Source organism: Alexandromys fortis, unplaced genomic scaffold (assembly GCF_014885135.2).
Source record: "Alexandromys fortis isolate MF-2015 unplaced genomic scaffold, M_Fortis_MF-2015_v1.1 scaffold_186, whole genome shotgun sequence".
Lineage (NCBI taxonomy): Eukaryota > Metazoa > Chordata > Mammalia > Rodentia > Cricetidae > Alexandromys > Alexandromys fortis.
The window spans coordinates 1,522,237-1,543,822 of record NW_026068067.1 but is presented as its reverse complement, the minus strand read 5'-3'; the positions used below and the strand labels follow the sequence as shown (position 1 = coordinate 1,543,822).

The following is a 21,586-nucleotide window of genomic DNA, read 5'->3' as shown; positions in this document are numbered from 1 at the left end:
ACTTTCAGTTTTTTCCATACTGCCTACTTTTCAGGAACGATTCTGGCCTTTTCTTATTCTCCATTCTCGGGCTGAGAGCTGCCCTGGGCCTGGGAGCAGAAGCGCTAGGCTACTGGTGTTACTCTAAAAGCAACCCTTCATTCTCACACCGGAAGCTGCTGGTCTAGCAGTGAAAGAGGCACGGCGTGGTCTTCAGTTCGCAATGTCTACCAACAATATGTCCGACCCACGGAGACCCAACAAAGTGCTGAGGTGAGCAGTCCAGCAAGTCATGGCAAGGCATCTCTGGTTGTGGCCGTGGGTCCAGGCCAAGTTGTCAGCCCTGGTGGGACTTGATCGCTCCTGACCCTTGAACATGTCGCAGGTATAAGCCTCCGCCGAGCGAGTGCAACCCAGCTTTGGACGACCCGACGCCGGACTACATGAATCTCCTCGGCATGATCTTTAGCATGTGCGGCCTCATGCTTAAGGTGGGCGGGGTTGAATTTCCCTGGGTGTCGCTCCTCCAGAAAATGAGGCCTGGGGGCGGGTTCAGAAAGAGGCGAGTCCTCTTGGCGGGTGCTAGAGGAGGGGATGGGGACTGTGGTCTGCGGTGAGCGGAGCTTTGGTGACGCCTCCAACAAAGGGGAAGTTGGGATTGAGTGCGTAACTGAGCGGGTTTGAGGGTGGGCTTTAGTTTGAGGCAATTTGCAGACGACTATGGAAAAAGGGCAGGGTCCTTAGCATGTGGGAATGTGGTGGGGTCAGAGATACAACACCCCCCCCCCACACGCCCACCCACCCAGGGTCAGCAAGCAGCTCTGAAGGGTAGGTATTGAGGTACTTCTTGGGGACAAGGTCCAAGCTGCAGGTGGCTCCTACATTCTGAGAATCTGGGTTGTGAGGGCTTCTTGACATACTTCTCACTGATCTAATGTCCCCACCCACCTTTCTTCAGCTGAAATGGTGTGCTTGGGTTGCCGTCTACTGTTCCTTTATCAGCTTTGCCAACTCCCGGAGCTCGGAGGACACCAAGCAAATGATGAGTAGCTTCATGTAAGGACCCTGAGCGAGGGGATGGGGTACCATGCCTGCTCTGGAGCTGACACCTCTTTTCTGTCTCAGGCTCTCAATCTCTGCCGTGGTGATGTCCTATCTGCAGAATCCTCAGCCCATGACACCCCCGTGGTGATGTCACCTGGAGGGCTTGGATCCTGGACTCCTGCCCGCCTTCTGGCCCAGCCTTTGGCTATTTCCAACCTACCCTTAGCTGCTGTTTTCAACTTGCCTGAGTGTTGTCTCTGGTCTCCCAGCATAATGGAGGGAAGTTGTCCCGTTCTTTGGGTCCTGCTTTTGCTTTGACAAAGGGGTAACCCACAGACTTCCCTTTTACCATCCCTTCCCTGGCCACTGTTATGGGAAACCCTGTTCATGTTTCTAAAAGTATTCACTTGTTTTCTTGTTGAAACCGGTTGATATAAAATTTTCCACTCTGGCTGACTTGTATTATTTCTCTTTTGTTCCTGGGGTGCTCTGCTCAGCGAAGACTGTCCTTTGTGTGTCCCCCCCCCCCCGAGATTTTTTAAACGAGTTAACGTTCATATTTCACAAGTCTCATGTCTTAGGCATCAGGGGCAAGACAGTTACTTCCACACTTGGGTGACTGTTGGCCCTGCCAACCTAAGTAATCTTGGCTTTGGTTTTCTTTTTTGTTTGGTTATTTATTTATTTATCGATTTGTTTATTTTGAGGTGCTGGACATGAACTTCATGGTGTTATACATCCTACACAGGTTCAGTACTCCAGAGCTGTATTTGTGTGTTCTGTATAACCCTGGCAGACCTGGTAATCATGTATCTGGGGATGGTAATATCCCGTTCCAGCCTTCAAGCATGCTAAGATTACAGCTCTATACCAACACACCAAACTCTGGCCTGGGCTTTTCTTATTAGAGCAACAGAATAATGAACAGACTGTAGGGGTTGGAAAGGGTACGAAAGACTCAGGGTTCTCCCTCCCCTCCTATGCGCTTTCCAACTGTTCAGCTGTTCAGACCCGGCTGAGGGCCTCATCTCTGACATCTCTGACATTTCCGTGGCGGTTTGTCCCAAGCCTCACAAGGCAGACCAGAACTGTTTTCGACCCTAGCTTCTAGGACCTCAGCCCTAAAGAGAGTGTGGTACCCTAGAATCCCTTCTACACTTTCCACCCCTTAGGAAACACTGACGTCCACTGGAACGTTGAATCCTTTGCCCACACTCATACAAAAGCATAGCAAAGCCTTACAGCTAAGGTCTGCTGCCAAAAGAGCCTTGGGTGTAATGGGGGTGGGGACAGACTCAGTACTTCCCTAGCATCTAAATTCCTCACTACCCAAGTCCACAGCCACAGAGCGTAGACGGCCTAGGCCCTGCCCTCTTCCGCGCTGATTGGCTAGTTCGGGTTCTGGGGGCGGAGCGTTCGCGGGAACTTAGCTGGGTTAGGGAAGCCCGCGGAAGCGGCCTCTCCGGAACCATGGGCACTCCACGGCTGGCCTCTGGTGTCTGTGCTGGTGGCAGGAGTGTTGGTTGGGTCTGGATGAACTCCTGCACTCTAGGTTCGCCTGTCTTGTCTATTTCTTTTCTATTTTGGTTGTTACTGGCCTCACCTGGCGCTTGGGCCGCGGGCTACGAGGTGAGCTGGGGTCCGAGGGAGGAAATGTCTTTGGGCTGGAGTTGAACCAGAGGTGTGGGTGACAATGATTTATATAGTAACCGCTGCTGATCTGGTGGTGTGCTCTAAGTGCGTGCATTGGGTTTCTGAAAAGGTCTGGCGTGCGCCTGAGAACAGGGCTGCTCATGGCTGTATCCACCTCCCCGCTTGGACTTTGCATGCACTTAACTGTGATTGGTTGGGCTAAGGATGAGCGCTTCTTGACAACAGGACTCCAAGCTTGAACGGGTTGTGCTTTCTATGGTTCCACTTGCATGAATTCGCTGTTTGGTGACAGTGCATTTCCCAGATCCCCATTTGGCGTGGCTCTGTTGAAAAGCCAGCCTTGCAGATCTGACCACATCACGTGGAAGGGCTCCCCATCCTCACTTCCAGAGTAAGAGTATGTGAGCTGGGCTGCTCATCCCTAGTCATCTCCCTTCAGGTTGCCTGGAGTCCCAATTTGGCTCCTCTGCTTCTTGACTCCTTCCTTGTGCAAGTCATATCTCTACACCGTGCCTCACTGCACAACTAGAGCTAATATTGCACCACAATGCAGGCCGCTTGCCCGCTGTCTGTGAATACCTAGCTAACTCCAGCTACTATGAAAGTTGTTACTCTAGAGGATGAAATCTGCTCTATGGGGTTTGTACAAACTGGGACTTGTGTCTATGAGCACAATACTTGGTGTGTCCTACTTGAGACAGCCTGGGACAGATGATGATAGCTTTTGTTTGTTTGTTTTTTCGAAACAGGGTTTCTCTGTAGCTTTGGATTTTGTCCTGGTAACACTTGTAGACCAGGCTGGCCTTGAACTCACAGAGATCCACTGGCCTCCAAGTGCTGGGATTAAAGGCATGCGCCCCCACCACCTAACTGAGTGTTTGACCCCTCTGTCACTTCAGAGTCAAGACTTGTGCTTTACCACCTCCTTGCCTGTTCTGTGACGGTAGAGGCCAAGCCTATAGTCTTGGACATGCTAGGCAAAGATTCTACTTCAGAGCCCCCAACCTGCCGGTCTCTCAACTCACAGCAAATGTGTCTGTTTTGGCGTCTCTGTGCAGACATGTCCCCCAGTGAAGCCGGGCATGCTCAACGTGCACCTGTTGCCTCATACACATGATGACGTAGGATGGCTAAAGACAGTGGACCAGTACTATTACGGCAGTGAGTAGAGAGTGTGTGTGGGGGGTGCCCGCTAACTTTTTCAGGGACGTGAACATTGGGATGAGAACACTGAGTCATCTGGACTCTTGTATCAAGGCATGTCTCCTAGTGGTCTCTCACTGCCTGACCTTTATGTCCACAGTCCTAAATGATATTCAGCACGCATCTGTTCAGTACATCCTAGACTCGGTAATCTCCTCTCTGCTGGAGGATCCCACCCGTCGCTTCATCTACGTGGAGATGGCTTTCTTTTCCCGTTGGTGGAAGGAGCAGACAAATGAAACAAAGGACACCATACGGGAACTGGTGCACCAGGGTGAGCCTGCCCAAAGGAGTGGAGGAGGAAGCCCAGCCCAGCTTGATTTCAGAGATTATTTATTTATTTATTACTGTTATCTATTGGGACAATATCTTATTACATAGCCCTTCCTGACCTGGAACTTGATATGTACAGCAGGCTGGCCTTGAACTTGTGGAAATCCTCCTGCTTCTCTAGTGGAATTTGTATCATATCATTGTGTGTACACACTGTATCTATAGTTCAGCCTGCTTAGAATCCCCCTTCATGTGGAGACTTGTGTCCCGCAAGGCCCTGCCTCCAGTGGCTTCCCAGGAAGCCTGTCATGCAGATCTAAACATACTGGCTTGGAAACTCCCCTCCTCTCCAGCTTCAGTAACAGTCCAGTCAGTTTTCCTAGCGTTGTTCATGATAGCCCTGCTCCTAACACACACCCTTCTCCCCTTGTGCCCCTTGCACAGGGCGCCTGGAGTTTGTCAATGGCGGCTGGGTGATGAATGACGAGGCCGCTACCCACTATGGTGCTATTGTGGACCAGATGACACTTGGGCTACGCTTCCTGCAAGATACATTCGGTGGCAGTGGGCGTCCCCGTGTAGCCTGGCATATTGACCCTTTTGGCCACTCTCGAGAACAGGCCTCTCTGTTTGCCCAGGTGCCAGCTTCCCTGTTTTCTTCCTGGACCTGCCCCTTAACTTTGACTCTTCCTTTAGCTGCTCAAACACTGCCCTTCTCTAACAGTTCCTGGAACTAGACCCTGACTTGCTGAGGCCCCAATTCCTGGGTGAATTTAACTCTAGGGAGTTGAGTTCAAGCCTTGGTCTATGTCCTAGGGCACCACAGGTCTAAACTCTTTGTCTCGCTCCAGCTGGTTTGGTCTCTTCCCTTGCCCAGGCCTTACTAGAATTTGGACTTCACTAGCCTGCTAAGGTTGAGGCTCCTCTCTGAGCAATGGCGCTACCCTGCTTCAGAACCAGCTTCTTGTCTGTGCTTACGTATCCCCACTTTGGATTGTAGAGTGTGGAAAAGCCTCCTTTTGGCTTTGACATAACCAGCGACATGGAAGGGGTTTTGTCTTTAGAGCGTCCTCTTTTTTGCTGACCCTTCTCAAGCTTAGAAGTACACAGGCTTTGTGTGACCCATGTCTGTCATATCAGTACTTGGGAGGCTGGTGCAGGAGGACTGTGAGCTTGAGGTCAGCATGGCCTCGGACTGAGTCCTTGTCTCAGAAAGAAAAAAAAAATCTAGCTATATTTTTCTTTAGTTTTATTATTTAAATGTATGGGTGTTTTGTTATGCCATGTATTATTTAATATATTTTGCCTGCGTGTATGTCTGTGCACCATGTGTGTGCGGTGCCCATAGAGGAGGGTTGTAGGATCTCCTGGAACTGGAATAATGGACGGTTGTGAGTCACCATATAGACGTTGGGTATTGAATCCTGGTCTTCTGAAAGAGCAGATAGGGCTCTTAGCCACCGAGCCAGCTTTCCAACCCCTCTCCCCGAAAACCTAGTTTTAGTTGTGCGTAGTTTTTCTGTGCTGTCTTTTCCAACTGAGCAAGAAGCACCTGCACCCCTTCACTCCACCCCTTCTGCACTCCAGATGGGCTTTGATGGCTTCTTCCTTGGGCGCATTGACTATCAAGATAAAATTGTTCGGCAAAAGAAACTGAAGATGGAGGAGGTGTGGAGGGCCAGTGCCAGCTTGAAGCCCCCAGCTGCCGACCTCTTCACAGGTGAGAAGGTGGAAGGGTAGGGCAGTCACACAAGACCGCAGGCTCAGAAGGGTCCCCGTATGATTTTGTGATATGCTGTGATTATCCTAGAATTTTTAATGATTTTTGAGCTGGGCTCTATGTGTTCTTTTTGTACCAGCCCTTTCTAATTCAGAAGTCTATTCTGGGTGGGTCATGGCAGGCTCTGACCCCAGGGAAGGTCTGGGGTGCTGAGTCCAATTTGGTTTACAGGTGTGCTCCCCAATAATTACAACCCTCCGAAGAACCTGTGTTGGGATGTGCTGTGTGCAGACAAACCCATGGTGGAGGATCCCAAAAGCCCTGAGTTCAATGCAGTTACTATGGTCAATTACTTCCTGGAGCTGGCCTATTCCCAGGTAACATGGATATCTAGACCATGGTCCATAGCATGTAGGTCCAGAACCTCCAAGGGATTTCCCTTTGGGATTTATTCTTCATTAGACAGATACACAAGGAGCTGGATAGATAGCTCCGCACTTCAGAGCACTTGCTGTTCAATTATGAAGGCCAGAGTTCAGATCCTGGCACCCACATAATAAACTAGTCATTCTGACTGCGAACTCCTGTATGAGAGTTATCTGGAGTCCTAGCTCCAAGGAGTGTAGAGATAGGAGGATCACTGGAGCTTCTGAATTTCAGCCTAGTGAAGAAAATGCAAGTTCCAAGTTCAGGGAGAAACTCTGCCTCAAAGGCATAGGTGGAAAATGGTAAGGGGACACCTGACACTCTTCTGATTTGTGCACATGTATAGAGGCAAATGCATGCCTCACAAACACGTGTAACTACACAGAAAATAGAGACACATACTTATTTATACCCCTTATTTAAAAAAAAAAAAAGATGTGGGCCAGCTATGGTTTTGTACACCTTAAATCCCAGCACTGGGGGTGGGCAGAGGCAATCAGATGTCTGGAAGCTCTGTCTCAAAACAAAACAAGTAAACAAACAAAAAAAGTGGACCGGTGAGAAGGCTCAGTTGATAAAGGTGTTTGCTGTCCAAACACCTGAGTTCAGTTTCTAGAACCCACTTGGTGGAAGGAGAGCAATGGCTCCTGGAAACTGTCCTCCAGCCTCCAAGCTGGTGCTGTAAGAGGACACCATAGCATGCGTTCCCTCCCCTCCCAAATAAACAGGAAGGAGGAGGAGAATGCATGAGAGTTTGGTCCGGTCCCTTGGTGTGGGAGGTCCTTCTGTCTATGTGCTGCTTTTATTGGTTAATGAATAAAGAACTGTCTTGGCCTGTGAGGGCAAAAGAACAGAGCTAGGTGGGGAAAATTAAAGTGAATGCTGGGAGAAAGGAGGCAGGGTCAGAGAGAAGCCATGTAGCCCCGCTGGAAACGGACAGAAATTTACCTGGTAAGCCACAGCCACATGGTGATACACAGATTACTAGAAATAGGTTAAATTCAGATGTAAGAGTTAGCCAATAAGAAGCTAGAGCTAATGGGCCAAGCAGAGATTTAATTAATACAGTATCTGTGTGGTTATTTCGGGGCTAAGTGGCCTCCTCCTCCAGTCCTTGTCGTCTCATCTGAGTAGTCAACCCTAGAGCACTTCAGCAACTACTGGTTGTTTTTGTTCTTTATAGTTAAGGTCTTGAACTTGCTGTGTAGGCAAGGCTGGCTTTGAGCTTTTGACCCTCCTGCCACCATTTCCTGAGTCCTGAGAACATAGATGTACACCACCATGCCTGATTTCTGCAGTGCTGGAGATCAGACCCAAGACTTGGTGCATGCTAGTCAAACACTCGGCTGACTGAGTCACATCCCCAGCCCCTCACTCGTTATTTTTGTGTTTACCTCTGTTTCTATGTGCCATAGTCATTTCTTCTTAAGTGCAGTATTATTTTTTTGTATTGGGGATCCAATGGGTTTTGAACATGCTAGGCTAGTACTCTCACATGGAACTACATCCCAAGGCTCTCACATGTACTTAGGGGTAGGTGTAGGGATAGTCCAGGACACCCTGGCCTAATGATTGCCTTCTCATCTATAGCAAAAGTATTACCGAACCAACCATACTGTGATGACCATGGGTTCAGACTTCCAGTATGAGAATGCTAACATGTGGTTCAAAAACATGGACAAGCTTATCCGCCTGGTCAACGAACAGGTCAGTGTGCCCCTGTGTGTCAATCAGCTTTCTATCACTGCAGTCAAATGCCTGAGGTAAGTGATAAAGGGAAGAGAGCCATGCACCCCACTACTGGGGACGCTGAAGACCAGCCTGGGACACACACACACACACACACACACACACACACACACACACAAGACCCTGTCTCAAAAACAAAATCATACACAAAACCAAAATAGAGAAAAGTTATTTTTAGTTTTAGTTTCCTTTTTATTTTTCTTTGAGACAGGGTTTCTGGTGTAGTCCTAGCTGTCCTGGAACTCCCTCTGTAGACCAGGCTGGCCTCAACTCACAGAGATCCTCCTGCCTCTGCCTCTTGGGTGTTGGGACTGAAGGCATGTGCTACCACATCCAGCATAGTTTCAGTTTTCTAAAATTGTAAATTGTGTATTGCGTGTGTATGCCTGTGTGTGTGTATGTATGTGTGCGTGTGTGTAGGTGCACATGACCATGTTTGTTCTTGGAGGCCAGGGGAGGATATTCAGTGTCCTGCTTTATTGGTCTCTGTCTCATTCCCCTGAGAACTGAACCTGAAGCTAGCGAGGCTGGCAGTCAACAAAGCTGCACTGTCCTCTTGTCTGGGCCCTCCGCAGTGCTGGAGTACAGGCTCACAGGTGCTAGTCCGAGTGTTTTATGTGTGTTCTGCAGATGGAACTCAGGCCATTACACTTGTATAGCAAGCATTCTTACCTGCTGAGTCATTTCCACAGCCCCTTTAGGTTTTTTGAGACAAACTTTCCAATAGATTAGGTTGGCCTCAAACTCAATGTATAGCTGAGGATAACCGTGAATTCCTAATCTTCCTACCTCTACTTCCCAAGTGCTGGGATTAAAGGTGCATGACTCCATGATCAGCCTTGTCATTTCTGCTGCTCTGTCCCTAGATTTTTCCCTTTCTCTTCTTCTCATCCACTCCCTTCTCTTCTACATGCTCCTCTTCCTGTGCCCCCTGTTCCTCTTCTAAAAACATTATTTGTTTTGTGTGTATGGGTATTTTGTCTGCATATATATCTGTGCACCGTGTGTATGTTTGGTACAGAGGCCAGAAGAGGGCATTGGATTTCCTGGAACGGGACTTTCAGATAATTGTAAGCTGCCATGTGTTGTTGAGAGTTGAATCTGGGTTCTCTGAAACAGCCAACTGGTGGTCTTAACCACTGAGCCATTTCTGTCTGTTTGTTAAAAAAACAGGATATCGCTATATATCCCTGGTTGGTCTTGAGATCACAGAGATCCGCCTGTTTGTACCTCTTGAGTGCTGGAATGACCTTGAACTTTTGCTAGGCTTATACCTCTTGAGGTGTGCTGGGGGTTAAACTTGGCTTTGTGCAAGCTACGCAAGCCCCATACCAACTGAGCTACACACGCCCAATCTCTCCCTGTTTTAAATAATAAAGTTGGAATTATTTAGAAATTTTTGTAAACCAGGTAGGTGCCCCTGTACATGCTTGTAGTCCCAGCGACCAGGGAGGCTGAGGCAGGAGGATCACTTGAATTAAAAAATTCTAGGCCAGCCAGGGCAGCTGGATAACACAGGAGACTGCTTCAAACAAAACAAATAAAAAAGAAAAGGAGCCAGGCGGTGGTGGCGCACACCTTTAATCCCAGCACTCGGGAGGCAGAGGCAGGTGGATCTTTGTGAGTTTGAGGCCAGCATTTCTACAAGAGCTAGTTCCAGAACAGGCTCCAAAGCTACAGAGAAACCCTGTCTCAAAAAACTAAAATAAATAAAAAAAGAAGGAAAAGTTGTGTAAAATTATAGAATTATCCCTGAAGTCCTTTTAAGGGTGACAGTGTTTGGTCTTGACCAAGACATACGCCCACATTTGACCACTGCTGTGTACTCAGAAAGGGTGACTAGGAGCTAGAGAGATGGCTCAGAGGCTGAGCATTGGCTGCCCTTCCAGAGGACCCACATGGTGGCTCACAGCCATCTGTAATTCCAGTTCCAGGGGTTCTGTCATCCTTTTCTGACCTTCATGGGCACCAGGAATGCAGGGGGTGCATGGACACACATGCATGAAAAACATTAAATATGAGCCGGGCAGTGGTGGCGCACGCCTTTAATCCCAGCACTCGGGAGGCAGAGGCAGGCGAATCGCTGTGAGTTCGAGACCAGCCTGGTCTACAGAGCTAGTTCCAGGACAGGCTCCGAAACCACAGAGAAATCCTGTCTCGAAAAAAAAAAAAAAACAAAAAAAAAAAAACCATTAAATATGAACATTAAATAAAGAAATAAACCTTAAAAAGAACAACAACAAAAAGTGTCGAGAGCTCCACCTATTGGATGCCTGTGGGCCCCGGGAAGGTGCAGATCCCGACGCTCACACATGTCTTCCCCCAGCAGCAGGTAAACGGAAGCCCGGTCCACGTTCTCTACTCTACGCCTACGTGTTACCTCTGGGAGCTGAACAAGGCCAATCTAACCTGGTATTTGGGGCAGGGGACTGGGGAGCTTGGGGTGGGGTTGGCCTGTTCTGTGGGTTGATTGCTCTAAATGCCCCTGTACAGGTCTGTGAAGGAGGACGACTTCTTTCCGTATGCCGACGGCCCCCACATGTTCTGGACGGGCTATTTTTCTAGCAGGCCAGCCCTCAAACGCTATGAGCGCCTCAGCTACAACTTCCTGCAGGTGAGTGAGCATGTGGGGAGCCAAGAGGCCCAGGGGAGCTGGGGCCTAACATACGTCTTTCTCCTCAGGTGTGCAACCAGCTGGAGGCACTGGCCGGTGTGGCAGCCAACTTGGGATCCTACGGCACAGGAGACAGTGGACCCCTTAGTGAGTGTCTGTCGACCGTGGGCTTGAATGGAGTGGGAGGGAGAAGGGTTGAGGCCAGAAACCAAAACCATCCCTAGGGCACACCTTACCCTACTTCGGTGGTCCTGGGGATCAAACCCTGGACATCTTGAATGCTAGACAGCATTCAAGTGTACCACTCCGTGTTCCACTGAGCACTGAGTTACATCCCTAGACTTTGAGATTCTTTCTTTTAAATTTATTTTTATGTGTGTGAGTGTTTTGTATGTATATTAGTGTACCACAAACATATCTGGTGACTTTGGAGGCCAAAGGGAGTGTCACATTCTCTAGAGTTAAAGTTGTAGACAGCTTCTATAGACTTACAGACGCATGTGACATCAGGAGTCTAACACTGGTCCTTTGAAAGGTCAGCCAGTGCTCTTAGCCATCAATGGCTCCAGCCTTCCAGAGCCATTCTTAATTCTGCACCCGACCCTTTGTATGCGCGCTTACTTGGTGGTGGGGCTCAGAGGTGTGTGGGAGATGGTATCTGATCGGTGTTCTGTTGGCAGACGAGGCAATGGCGGTGCTCCAGCACCACGACGCGGTCACTGGTACCGCACGGCAGAACGTTGCAGATGACTATGCACGGCAGCTGGCAGCAGGCTGGGGACCCTGTGAGGTGTGAGGGGCAGGACCACAAAGGAACTAGGAAGGGGCGTGGTCCAGGGTTGTGGGAGAATGAAGAGGTGACCATTCTTGGGAGAGAAGGGGTGGAGCTTACAGGAAATGGGGCAGGGTCTAGGTCCGAGAGACTGGGCCTTGGTGGGGGCACGGCCAGGCTTCCTGGGGTGCACACCTTTGGTTCAGGTCCTTTGGTGATCCTCACCAGGTTCTGGTGAGCAATGCTCTGTCGCAGCTCAGCTACTACAAACAGAACTTCTCATTCTGCCGAGAGCTCAACATCAGCGTCTGTCCGGTCAGCCAGAATTCAGAGCACGTGAGTAGGGGCTGGGAGGCAGATGAGACAGAACCCCAGAAGGTGAAGCCTGCGTTGACGGGATGGAGTGGTTGCTTAATTTCTTTTTGGAGGGCCATTCTTGGTCCAGGGACATGGGACAGGATAGTTCATCACAAGGGGCATGGCTTGTCCTGGGAAGATGGGTTTGGCGGCCTGCTGTGACTTTGTCCTTCCTGCCATAGTTCCAGGTAACTATTTACAACCCCCTGGGCCGGAAGGTGGATCATATGGTCCGGCTGCCGGTCGGCGAAGGCATCTTCTTTGTGAAGGACCCTGATGGAAAGACTGTACGCAATAATGTGAGCCTGCCCAATATCTCTTCCCTTCCCCAGTGCATCCCCCAGATCTTGTGGATATCTCCATGAGCTTCTTTCTCTTCTTGTGTCTCCCACCTCTGTCCTTTAAGACATCAGGAACATCGCCCTTCCGTAAGTGACAGCCCTTCTAGATGTCCCACTTGGAATTCCCCTTCCTTCCTTCCTTCCTTTGTTCCAACCCTCTCTCTCCTCTTTCTTCCTTCTGACAGGCTTTCACTGTGTAGCCCAGGCTAGCCTCCAACTTGTGGTCTTCCTGCCTTTACCTCCCGAGTGTTAGATTGCAGATCCGGGTGGCCTCACCGTTTCCCCAGCAGACTCTCTGTTTATGGTCAGCCTCTTCACCCCAGGAGGCTCCTTTCCTGAACCTCCTAACCCCTGTTCCATCTCTTGCTCTGTTTCCTATTTTCTCCCAGACCCCTAGTTTCTCTCTGGATACCTTCCCCTTCCTCCCCTTCTGTCTTTCCTCCTTCCCCTTCTCCCTCTCCTTCCTATTTCTTCTTCCTTGAACTAGGTATAGATGTGCTAGGCAAATGTCTTCTTCCTCACCCTATCATACCTAGGTTTCTCCTTCCCCGTTCCTTACCCTCTGAGGTTGATGCTTGCACCCATGCCTGTCTTCTTGACTCTTGACCAGCATCCTCTTCCACTCAAGGTGGTGATGCTCCCCAGCTCCTTTGGTAAGAAGGACCAGTGGGAGTTGCTGTTCTCAGCCTCAGTGCCTGCCCTGGGTTTCAGCATCTACACTGTGGACAAGGTATCTGTCCAGAACAGCCTTCAGGCCACCTCCAGGAAACACAGGTCCCATGACAGGTCCCAAGTCTTGGCCATTGAAAATGAGGTGAGAAGACTCTCCTTGAATCCCCTTTCTTGCCTATGTAACATCCCCACTCCCCGCAAGACAGGGTTTCTGTATAGCTTTGGAGTCTGTCCTGGAACTTGCTCTGTAGACCCGGCTGGCCTCAAACTCACAGAGATCTGCCTGCTTCTGCCTCATGAGTGCTGGGATTAAAGGCGTGTGCTACCACCATGGCCAGCCTCAGTGACAATTTCAAGTATTATCAACAGTTTGGATTCTGGATCAGTGGGTTTCTGGTTCTTGGTTCTCACTCATCTCACTGTGTATTCTTCAGTGAGGAGGGTGACCTTGACCTTGGAGCCTCAGTTTCCTTTCTGGAGCATTGTATAAATCTAGTGTGACCATGACGTTGATAGAGCTATGTCAGGGCCCATGGCAAGTAGCTATTGAGGGGTCAAGGAAGGCTTCTTTGATAAGGAGACAGTTGAAGGCTCGAATTGGACTTCAGTGATAGATACTTGCTTAGTGTCTGTGAAGCCCTGGGCTCCACCCCCAGTACCTCAGAAACAGATAAAGGAGGAGTTAGTGTCTTAGTTAGGGTTTTCACTGTTTTGATGAAACACGTGACCAGAACAAGTTGGGAGGAAGGGGTTCAGGGTTCATTTTGCTTACACTTCCAGGAAACAGTTCATCACTGAAGGAAATCAGGACAGGAACTCAAGCATGGCAGGAACTTGGAGGCAGGAGCTGATGCAGAGGCCATGGAAGAGTGCTGCTTACTGGCTTGCTCTTCATGGCTTGCTCAGTCTGCTTTCTTATAGCATCCAGGACCACCAGCTCAGGGGTGTCTCTACCTACAATGGGCTGGGTCTTATCCCATCAATCACTAATTTGGAAAATGTTCTACAAGCTTGCCTATAGCCTTTATATCATATAGAGGCATTTCATCAGTTGAGGTTCCCTCCTCTTTGATGACTCTTAACTCTGTCAAGTTGACATAAAATGACCCAGCACAGCTGGAGAAATGGCTCAGCAGGGTAAGAGCTTGCACTGCTCTTGCAAAGAAACCAAGTTTGGTTCCCAGTGCCCAAGTCTAGCAGCTCATAATCAACTGCTGTAACTCCAGGTCTAGGGGGACACTGCCTCTGGCCTTGCAGACAGATACCTACCCACCCATGTACATAATTAAAAATAATACAAAAATAATCTTAAAAGAAATCCTGACCAGGTATAGTGTTGTGCGCCTTTAATCCCAGCACTTGAGAGGCAGAGGCAGGTGGATCTCTGTGAGTTCAAGGTCAGCCTGGTCTTCAGAGTGAGTTCTCGGACAGCCAGAGCTACATAATATCTCAAAATCAAAAACCATAAACAAAAGAACTAAAACGAAAAAGTAAACCAAAACAAAACAAAAAACCACCACCACCACCACCAACAAAAAACGACAAAACCCCCAAAACCCAGGTAAGTGAAAGAAAGAAAAGCAGTCTGTCCTGAGACTTGGCATATTTGCTTTGTGGGCTCCTTCTTCCATAAAATATATTAAAACTGTATCAGGATGATGTGGACATCAGTGTGGTGCGTATGTTTATAGCCCTGATACTTTGTGGGCACAGTTGGGATTGGTGAGGCTTCTTGGCCAGACAGTGTTGTTGAGTTGGTGAACTCCAGGTTCAGTGAGAAACTCTGTCTCAAAGAACAAGGTACACATGCTGGCCTACAGAGTAAGCTCAGGCTCGCCAGAGGTGCATGGTGCAAATCTGGCTCAAAAAATCAAAATAAAAGGGGCTGGAGAGATGGCTCAGTGGTAGAGCGCTTTGGCTTCTCTTCCAGAGGACCCAGGTTCATTTCCCAGCACCCACATGGCAGCTCACAACTGCCTGTGACTCTTGTTCCAGGAGATCTGACACCCTCATAGACATACATGTAGGCAAAACACCAGTGCACATACAGTAACAGTAAATCATTAAAAAAAGATTAAAAAATAAAAAATGATGGTAGAACCATTGACACCCAGCCAACTTCAGCCCCTGGCTTCCACATGCATTACATGAATGTACACATACAAATATGTTTACATGCAGGCATACCACATGCACCATGTGAATGTACACACAAAAACATATACATGGAGATATACCACATGTATCATGTGAATGTACACACACAAACATACAATGCAGACATTCCATATTCATCACATGAATATACACATACAAACATGTACACACGCAGACATACCACACATATCACGTGATACACAAACATGTACACATGTAGACATCAATGCATCACTGAATGTACACACACAGATATGTACACATGCAGACATGCCACATGCATCACATGAATGTACACAGAAACATGTACACATGCAGATATACCACACAAAACGTTTTATGATATTTCTGTAAAGATTAGCAACATCCATGCAAGTCTCATTATGACATGCTCATTGTTACTGTTCAACTTTTCTTTAGATTTTTTTTTAAATATTTATTTATTTATTTATTTATTTATTAGGTATACACTATTTTGTCTGTGTGCATGTCTGCAGCCAGAAGAGGGCACCAGACCTCTTTACAGATGGTTGTGAGCCACCATGTGGTTGCCGGGAATTGAACTCAGGACCTTTGGAAGAGCAGGCAATGCTCTCAACCACTGAGCCATCTCTCCAGCCCTTCTTTAGATTTTTTAAAGGAAATGAAATATTCTTCAATTTTTTGAGGACAGGTTTTCATAGAGCCCAGAGTGACCTTGAACTTGATACGTAGCTCAAAATGACATTGAACTCCTAATCTTCCTGCCTCCACCTCCTGAGGGCTGGATTAGAGGCCTGTAGTGCTGAGGGCTTTATACATACTAAGGAAGCGCTCTGCCAACCGAGATATGATTACTATTCAGCATGAAAATACCTCTCTCTGTGGGGCCCTGGAAGCCGTATGGGTTCTGGCATTCAGCTTCCAGGTCAGATGATATATTGATCTGGCTCTGAAGCAAATGGGGACTGGGATCAATTTAGGGTATCGTAGTGGGCTCTGCTGCTGTGGATAAGTATAGAAGTGAGGGTTTCTGCAAATGACTGCGTTAGTCCTTGAGGGCCATGGGGAGAGAGGTGGCCAGAGGCCGATGCTGACAGAGCAGGGGTTGCAGTCGTGTTTGCTTGCTGGATCAGGCGCAGCAATGCGTGAGATGCGGGAAGCGATTCGCTGCTGAGGAGACGCTTGCTTACACATGTTCTCCATTTTCCCACCCAGTACATCCGGGCTACATTTGACTCCAGCACAGGGTTACTGATGAAGATTGAAAACATGGAGCAGAAGCTCTCACTCCCTGTGAGCCAAGGCTTCTTTTGGTGAGGAAGGGCTGCTCTGTGAGGGTGCTGCAGGGCTGAGGCCCCTCCCTGACGCTCATTTGCTCTGGGCCCAGGTACAATGCTAGCACCGGGGATGAGAAGAGTACCCAGGCCTCTGGCGCCTACATCTTCAGACCCAGCCATCTCAAGCCGTTTCCTGTGAGCCGCTGGGCTAAGGTCCACCTGGTGAAGGTCTGTAGCCGGAAATCAGGAGTGGGTTTGGAGGGGTAGGGGTGGGAATGTGGAATCTGGGAACAGGATGTGCCTCATGTGGGCTGGGGTAGGAACTAGTTCATCTTTATTTTATTATTATTTTAAATATTATTTGTGTGTGTGTGTGTGCGCACACATGTGTTTCGGTGTGCATATGTGTGGAGGTTAGAGGACAATTTGTGGGAGTCTCCCACATGGGTCCCTAGGAGAGAATATAGGTCATCAGACTTGGCAGCAAGCACCTTTACCCACCGAACCATTGCTCTGCTCCCCAAGGAAGGTTTTTCTGAGTAGCCCAGCCTGGCCTCAAAGCTCTGGACATTGCCTCAGCCTCTGGAGTGCTGGGTCTGCAGGAGTGCAGCACCAAGTCTGGCTTTTCTTCTCCTGTATATATGGAGCAAGACCCAGGCTCCCTCTGCTGACAGAGAAGACCTGCTGGTATAACCATCTCTGTCAGCGTGTTCACATCCGTTCCTCACTTTGGAAATTGGAGGCGAAGGTGTTGTCAAAGTATAATTGCTTAGAGTCCACCAAGGTCTAAGAAATGAGCTTATGTCTTGGAATGTAATTCAGATGACTTGCATATGAGAAAGGCCCGAGTTCTAGCTTTACACCACCATACACCACCACAAGGAGGGGTGTAACAGCAGGGTGGCTGAGGCGAGGCAGGAGTATCTCAGGTTCAAGGCCAGCCTGGGCTACTTAGTGGGTCTCTCTCTCTCTCACACACACACAACCCACACGCGCACACAGGCACAGAAACAGCAACAAAAACATTTATATGTGGTTATATATTTGATAATTCACTCTTAATTTTTCTTGAAGAAGCAGCGAGAACACCATTCTTAGTCTGTGAAGTGGGTGTTAGTGGGATCCTTTTCAGGATTCTCGGCATTTTCAAAGTGGCTGACTCCAGCCTTCCTGTGTGCCTGTAGACAGACCTGGTGCAGGAGGTACACCAGAAATTTTCAGCCTGGTGTTCTCAGGTGGTTCGTCTGTACCCAGGACAGCGTCACTTGGAGCTGGAGTGGACGGTGGGACCAATCCCAGTGGAGTAAGTGGCACCCTTTCTGGAGTGGGGTGCAGGCACAGTGGTGTTTGGGAGACTCACAAGGGTCCTTTTCCACCGGGCACAGAGAACTCTGGGGAAAGGAGGTCATCAGCCGCTTTGACACTCCAATGAGAACGAACGGAGAGTTCTACACCGACAGCAACGGCAGGGAAATCCTCAAGAGGAGGTGGGACAAGGGCACCACGGGGAGTCTGTGGTGTGTTGAGTTTCAGGGCCGTGGGGATTTGGTGATGATATGAGTGTGGAGGGACAAAGAGGAAGCAGGACCCCAAATCTGACCCCCATCACACCTCTTCCTAGGCGTGATCGTCGACCCACTTGGAGGTTAAGTCAGACTGAACCCGTGGCTGGGAATTACTATCCTGTCAGCACTCGGATCTACATCACGGTACCTGCCCTGCCGCGGCCTCAGACTGGAAGCACCTCCCAGATAGCTGGGGCAGGGTGGGCTCCCAGCAGGGACCCGCATTCTCAGTCACCCTTCTACCTAGGATGGGCACGTACAGCTGGCTGTGGTGACCGACCGCTCCCAGGGGGGCAGCAGTCTGCAGGATGGCTCACTAGAGCTCATGGTGAGAGGGGAGCCCCACCCACGCTGGGTTTCTCCTATAAGGCTCACCCAGACCCAGCCAAACTTGAAGGCTGTTGTTGGTATCCCCGTCCTGTCTGTGGCCTTGGTTCCATCCTCTTCCCTTTCTTGTGCCGGGATTCCAGGTCTGCATCACCATGCCTGGCTTTGGAATTATATTTCTGTATTCCCCTCCTCCTATCCAGTCCCTCTTGAGGCCTTGACTTGTCCTGTGATGATGATCCTCTTGTTAGACACTTGCCTTTCTTTGTCCTGGGCTCCTGTTAGTCGGGCCTCACATCTGCTGGGGTCCCCTACCAACCCCTGACCTTAGTCTTCATTGTTCACTCTGGCTCTAGTTTCTTTTGGAATTCCTGAAAGCCTGTGCCCGATTCCTGAACCCGGATTACTTGTTAGTTCCTCACTCTTTCCTGGCCGCTCCTCCAGGTGCACCGACGGCTGCTGGAGGATGATGCCCGCGGAGTAGGGGAGCCCCTGATGGAGTCAGGGGCCGGGAGTACGGTGCGAGGGCGCCACCTTGTGCTTTTGAGTTCTGTTAGTGATGCGGCTGCAAGGCACCGACTGCTGGCGGAGGAGGTGGTCCTGGCCCCTCAGGTGGTGCTGGCTCAGGCTGGCAGCAGTCTATATTCCTCCCGGGCGGTACCAAGGATGCAGGTGAGGGACGGCGAGTCGGGCAGAAAGGGGGAACCCGAATGACACCTTCCGAGTCCCTCTTTTCAGGACTGAGTTTATCCTCAGTTTTAAGTCTTTCCCCTTAGTTCCACCCTGTTGTAAGCAACATGCTTCAGTATCGAGTCCATCCTCGTCAAGGCCCCTTTCCTTTCAGCTTCATTTCCTGCAAGTCAGTGCTGATTGCCAGCCAGGCTCCGGCTACTTAGACTTAGCTTTTCTTTCCGCAGTTCTCCGGACTTCTCAGGGACCTACCTCCCCAGGTGCATCTGCTTACACTGGCCCGCTGGGGACCAAAAACGCTGCTGCTGCGTTTGGAGCACCAGTTCGCTGCGACAGAAGATTCGGGCCGCAATTTGAGCTCCCCTGTAACCTTGAATTTGCAGGTGAGGAGGGTTAAGCTGAGAAAGAAACGGAGGAGAGAGACGGGCAAAAGCTGGGCTTTGCGTCTCAGCTGGATCCATTCATTCCCTGCAGAACCTGTTCCGGGTCTTCACGATCACACACCTTCAGGAGACCACCCTGGCAGCCAATCAGCCCCTGTCCATGTCCAAGGCCTCCAGGCTGAAGTGGATAACAAATACTGGTGAAGACCCAGCAGGAATCCTGCCTGTTACTGGCAGTTGAGGGTGGAGTGTGAGGATTGTTGGCTAGGAGCCAGTGTAGACCTTGCAGACAGGAGCTTAAGCTTAAGCCTGAGCGGTGGGCCCAGCCGACCAGCAATGCCTGGGACCATGGAAATTTGACCCTAGGCTGTGTTGATCTCCATCAGTGCCGAGTTCTGGGACGGCGTCTGTCACCTATGGGATATGAGTAAATGGCTAGGAGTTAGAGGGGGTTTGGAGAATCTTGAGGTGTGTTCAGGCATAGGGAAGTGGTTTAAAGGTCTGCATGTGAGGCCCTGGGACAGTTGAGAGGTGGGTGTGTATGGCTGTGTCCAGGCCTCAGTTCTCTTCTGCCGATCAACAGGTCCCACCTCCTATCCTCCTCCCTCCAACTTGGACCCTACCTCAGTCACGTTGCATCCTATGGAGATACGAACCTTCCTGGCTACCGTTCAGTGACAAGAAGTCAGCTAGACCTGCTGGGAGGAGGGCAGATCTCTCTCTCCTTCTTTTGCTGTTACCACAAAAATCATTAAAAGGCTACTAAGACTCAGGTCGCCCGGTGATCGCGTTATTTTTAAGGCGGGGACATGAGTGTGAGCTCCAGGGAGGTGAGCGGTCCTAACTCAGTCCTGACACCAGGCCCTCTCTGGAGGTTACCTCCCCCCACTGGACTCGCCACACAGCATGTTCTGCCCTCCCCTCACTCATGGCTTCCTCCCTCTCCTCCCACTTCGATCCTGTGTCCACGCAGGCCCTCACCCAGCTGTCTCAGCAAGCACCGAGGATAGGCTTGTGCGCAACACAGCACCAGAACCAGCTGCACCCTGGGTCTTTCTAACCCGGCCTTTGGGTCAGATGTAGGCAAGGAATCTGGGAAGTTCTGGAGGAGATGGTGGGACAGAAGCAGCTTCCAGCCATAGGCTCCCCACTGGTGGAGGCCATCACCTCTCCCCCATGAGATTCTTCCTCTTCTCAATTTGTGGAGTCTTAATGCTCCCTGGGATTTTAGTGTGTTCTGGTGTCTTGTTAACCAGATGCTGGTGCTGGAGAGATGGCTCTCATTAAAAGCACAAACTGTTCTTCCAGCTGGAGGTCAGCTTCCAGCACCCACATCAAGCGGCTCACCAGCTGTGACACCAGCCCTAGGGGACGCAGTGCCTCTGGCCTTTGCTGGTCATGGTTACCTGCACTCGTGCACACACCCACACAAAATGAAAAATAAAAAGTCTTTTTTTAGATCCACTCCTCCTCCATTTTCCTTCAGAAATGAGCAGGCCTCCCAAGAATAGCAACTGAACGTGGCATAGCGAGTTACAATAAGACGAGGCACAAACCCTCATGTCAAGGCTGCATGAGGCAACCCAGGAGGAGGAAAACGGTCCCTAGGGCAGGTGAAAGAGTCAGAGACACCCCACTCCCACTCCTAGCAGTCCCACAGGACACCAAGCTAACAACCTTAACATATGTAGACAGGAGATGCTGTAGCTGGTTTTAATCCAGTGCCAAGGAGACTGAAGCAGGAAGTTCAAGGTCTAGGTCACAGTTAGTGAGACCCTCTCTCAAATAAATAAATAAACAAACAGATAGATAAAGGCTTGGTGTTGTGGCTCATGTCTGTAATCCCAATGTGAGGGAGGTTGAGTAGGACCACTCTATTAGGGTTCTTTGGAGGAACAGAACTTAGAGAATGAGTGTGTGTGTGTAATATATATATATGAAAAATGAGAATTTTTTAAAATTTATTTATTAAAGATTTCTGCCTCCTCCCCGCCACCACCTCCCATTTCCCTCCCCCTCCCCCGATCAAGTCCCCCTCCCTCATCAGCCCAAAGAGCAATCAGGGTTCCTTGACCTGTGGGAAGTCCAAGGACCACCCACCTCCATCCAGGTCTAGTAAGGTGAGCATCCAAACTGCCTAGGCTTCCCCAAAGCCAGTACATGCAGTAGGATCAAAAACCCATTGCCATTGTTCTTGAGTTCTCAGTAGTCCTCATTGTCCGCTATGTTCAGCGAGTCCGGTTTTATCCCAGGCTTTTTCAGATCCAGGCCAGCTGGCCTTGGCGAGTTCCCGATAGAACATCCCCATTGTCTCAGTGTGTGGGTGCACCCCTCGCGGTCCTGAGTTCCTTGCTCTTGCTCCCTCGCCTTCTGCTCCTGATTTTGACCTTGAGATTTCTGTC

At 49.7% G+C, this 21,586-nt stretch overlaps 2 protein-coding genes across 5 annotated transcripts; both read left to right on the top strand.

Annotated features, from left to right (window-relative positions):
- Nucleotides 1-63: 63 nt before the first annotated feature.
- Nucleotides 64-1,320, top strand: Wdr83os (WD repeat domain 83 opposite strand). Its single transcript, XM_050120735.1, has 4 exons — nt 64-252; nt 365-470; nt 938-1,035; nt 1,105-1,320. Exons 1-4 carry the CDS (start codon nt 203-205, stop codon nt 1,169-1,171), a joined length of 321 nt encoding a protein of 106 aa, XP_049976692.1. The 5' UTR covers nt 64-202; the 3' UTR covers nt 1,172-1,320.
- A 1,112-nt stretch (nt 1,321-2,432) lies between these two features.
- On the top strand, nt 2,433-19,956 carry Man2b1 (mannosidase alpha class 2B member 1). 4 transcript variants are annotated; one of them, XM_050120726.1, is made up of 24 exons: nt 2,433-2,652; nt 3,735-3,837; nt 3,980-4,153; nt 4,597-4,790; nt 5,740-5,872; nt 6,104-6,249; nt 7,889-8,005; nt 10,374-10,459; nt 10,541-10,661; nt 10,730-10,808; nt 11,342-11,451; nt 11,662-11,769; nt 11,973-12,089; nt 12,760-12,945; nt 16,158-16,255; nt 16,330-16,447; nt 17,404-17,522; nt 17,605-17,736; nt 17,841-17,928; nt 18,032-18,112; nt 18,556-18,783; nt 19,029-19,184; nt 19,276-19,384; nt 19,768-19,956. In XM_050120726.1, exons 1-24 carry the CDS (start codon nt 2,494-2,496, stop codon nt 19,860-19,862), a joined length of 3,057 nt encoding a protein of 1,018 aa, XP_049976683.1. In that variant the 5' UTR covers nt 2,433-2,493; the 3' UTR covers nt 19,863-19,956. The 4 variants fall into 4 exon arrangements, with proteins under 4 accessions (XP_049976683.1, XP_049976684.1, XP_049976686.1 ...); XM_050120727.1 differs by having other exon boundaries at nt 2,434-2,652; nt 10,377-10,459; XM_050120729.1 differs by having other exon boundaries at nt 2,435-2,652; nt 10,377-10,459; nt 17,605-17,706.
- The last annotated feature ends 1,630 nt before the right edge of the window (nt 19,957-21,586 follow it).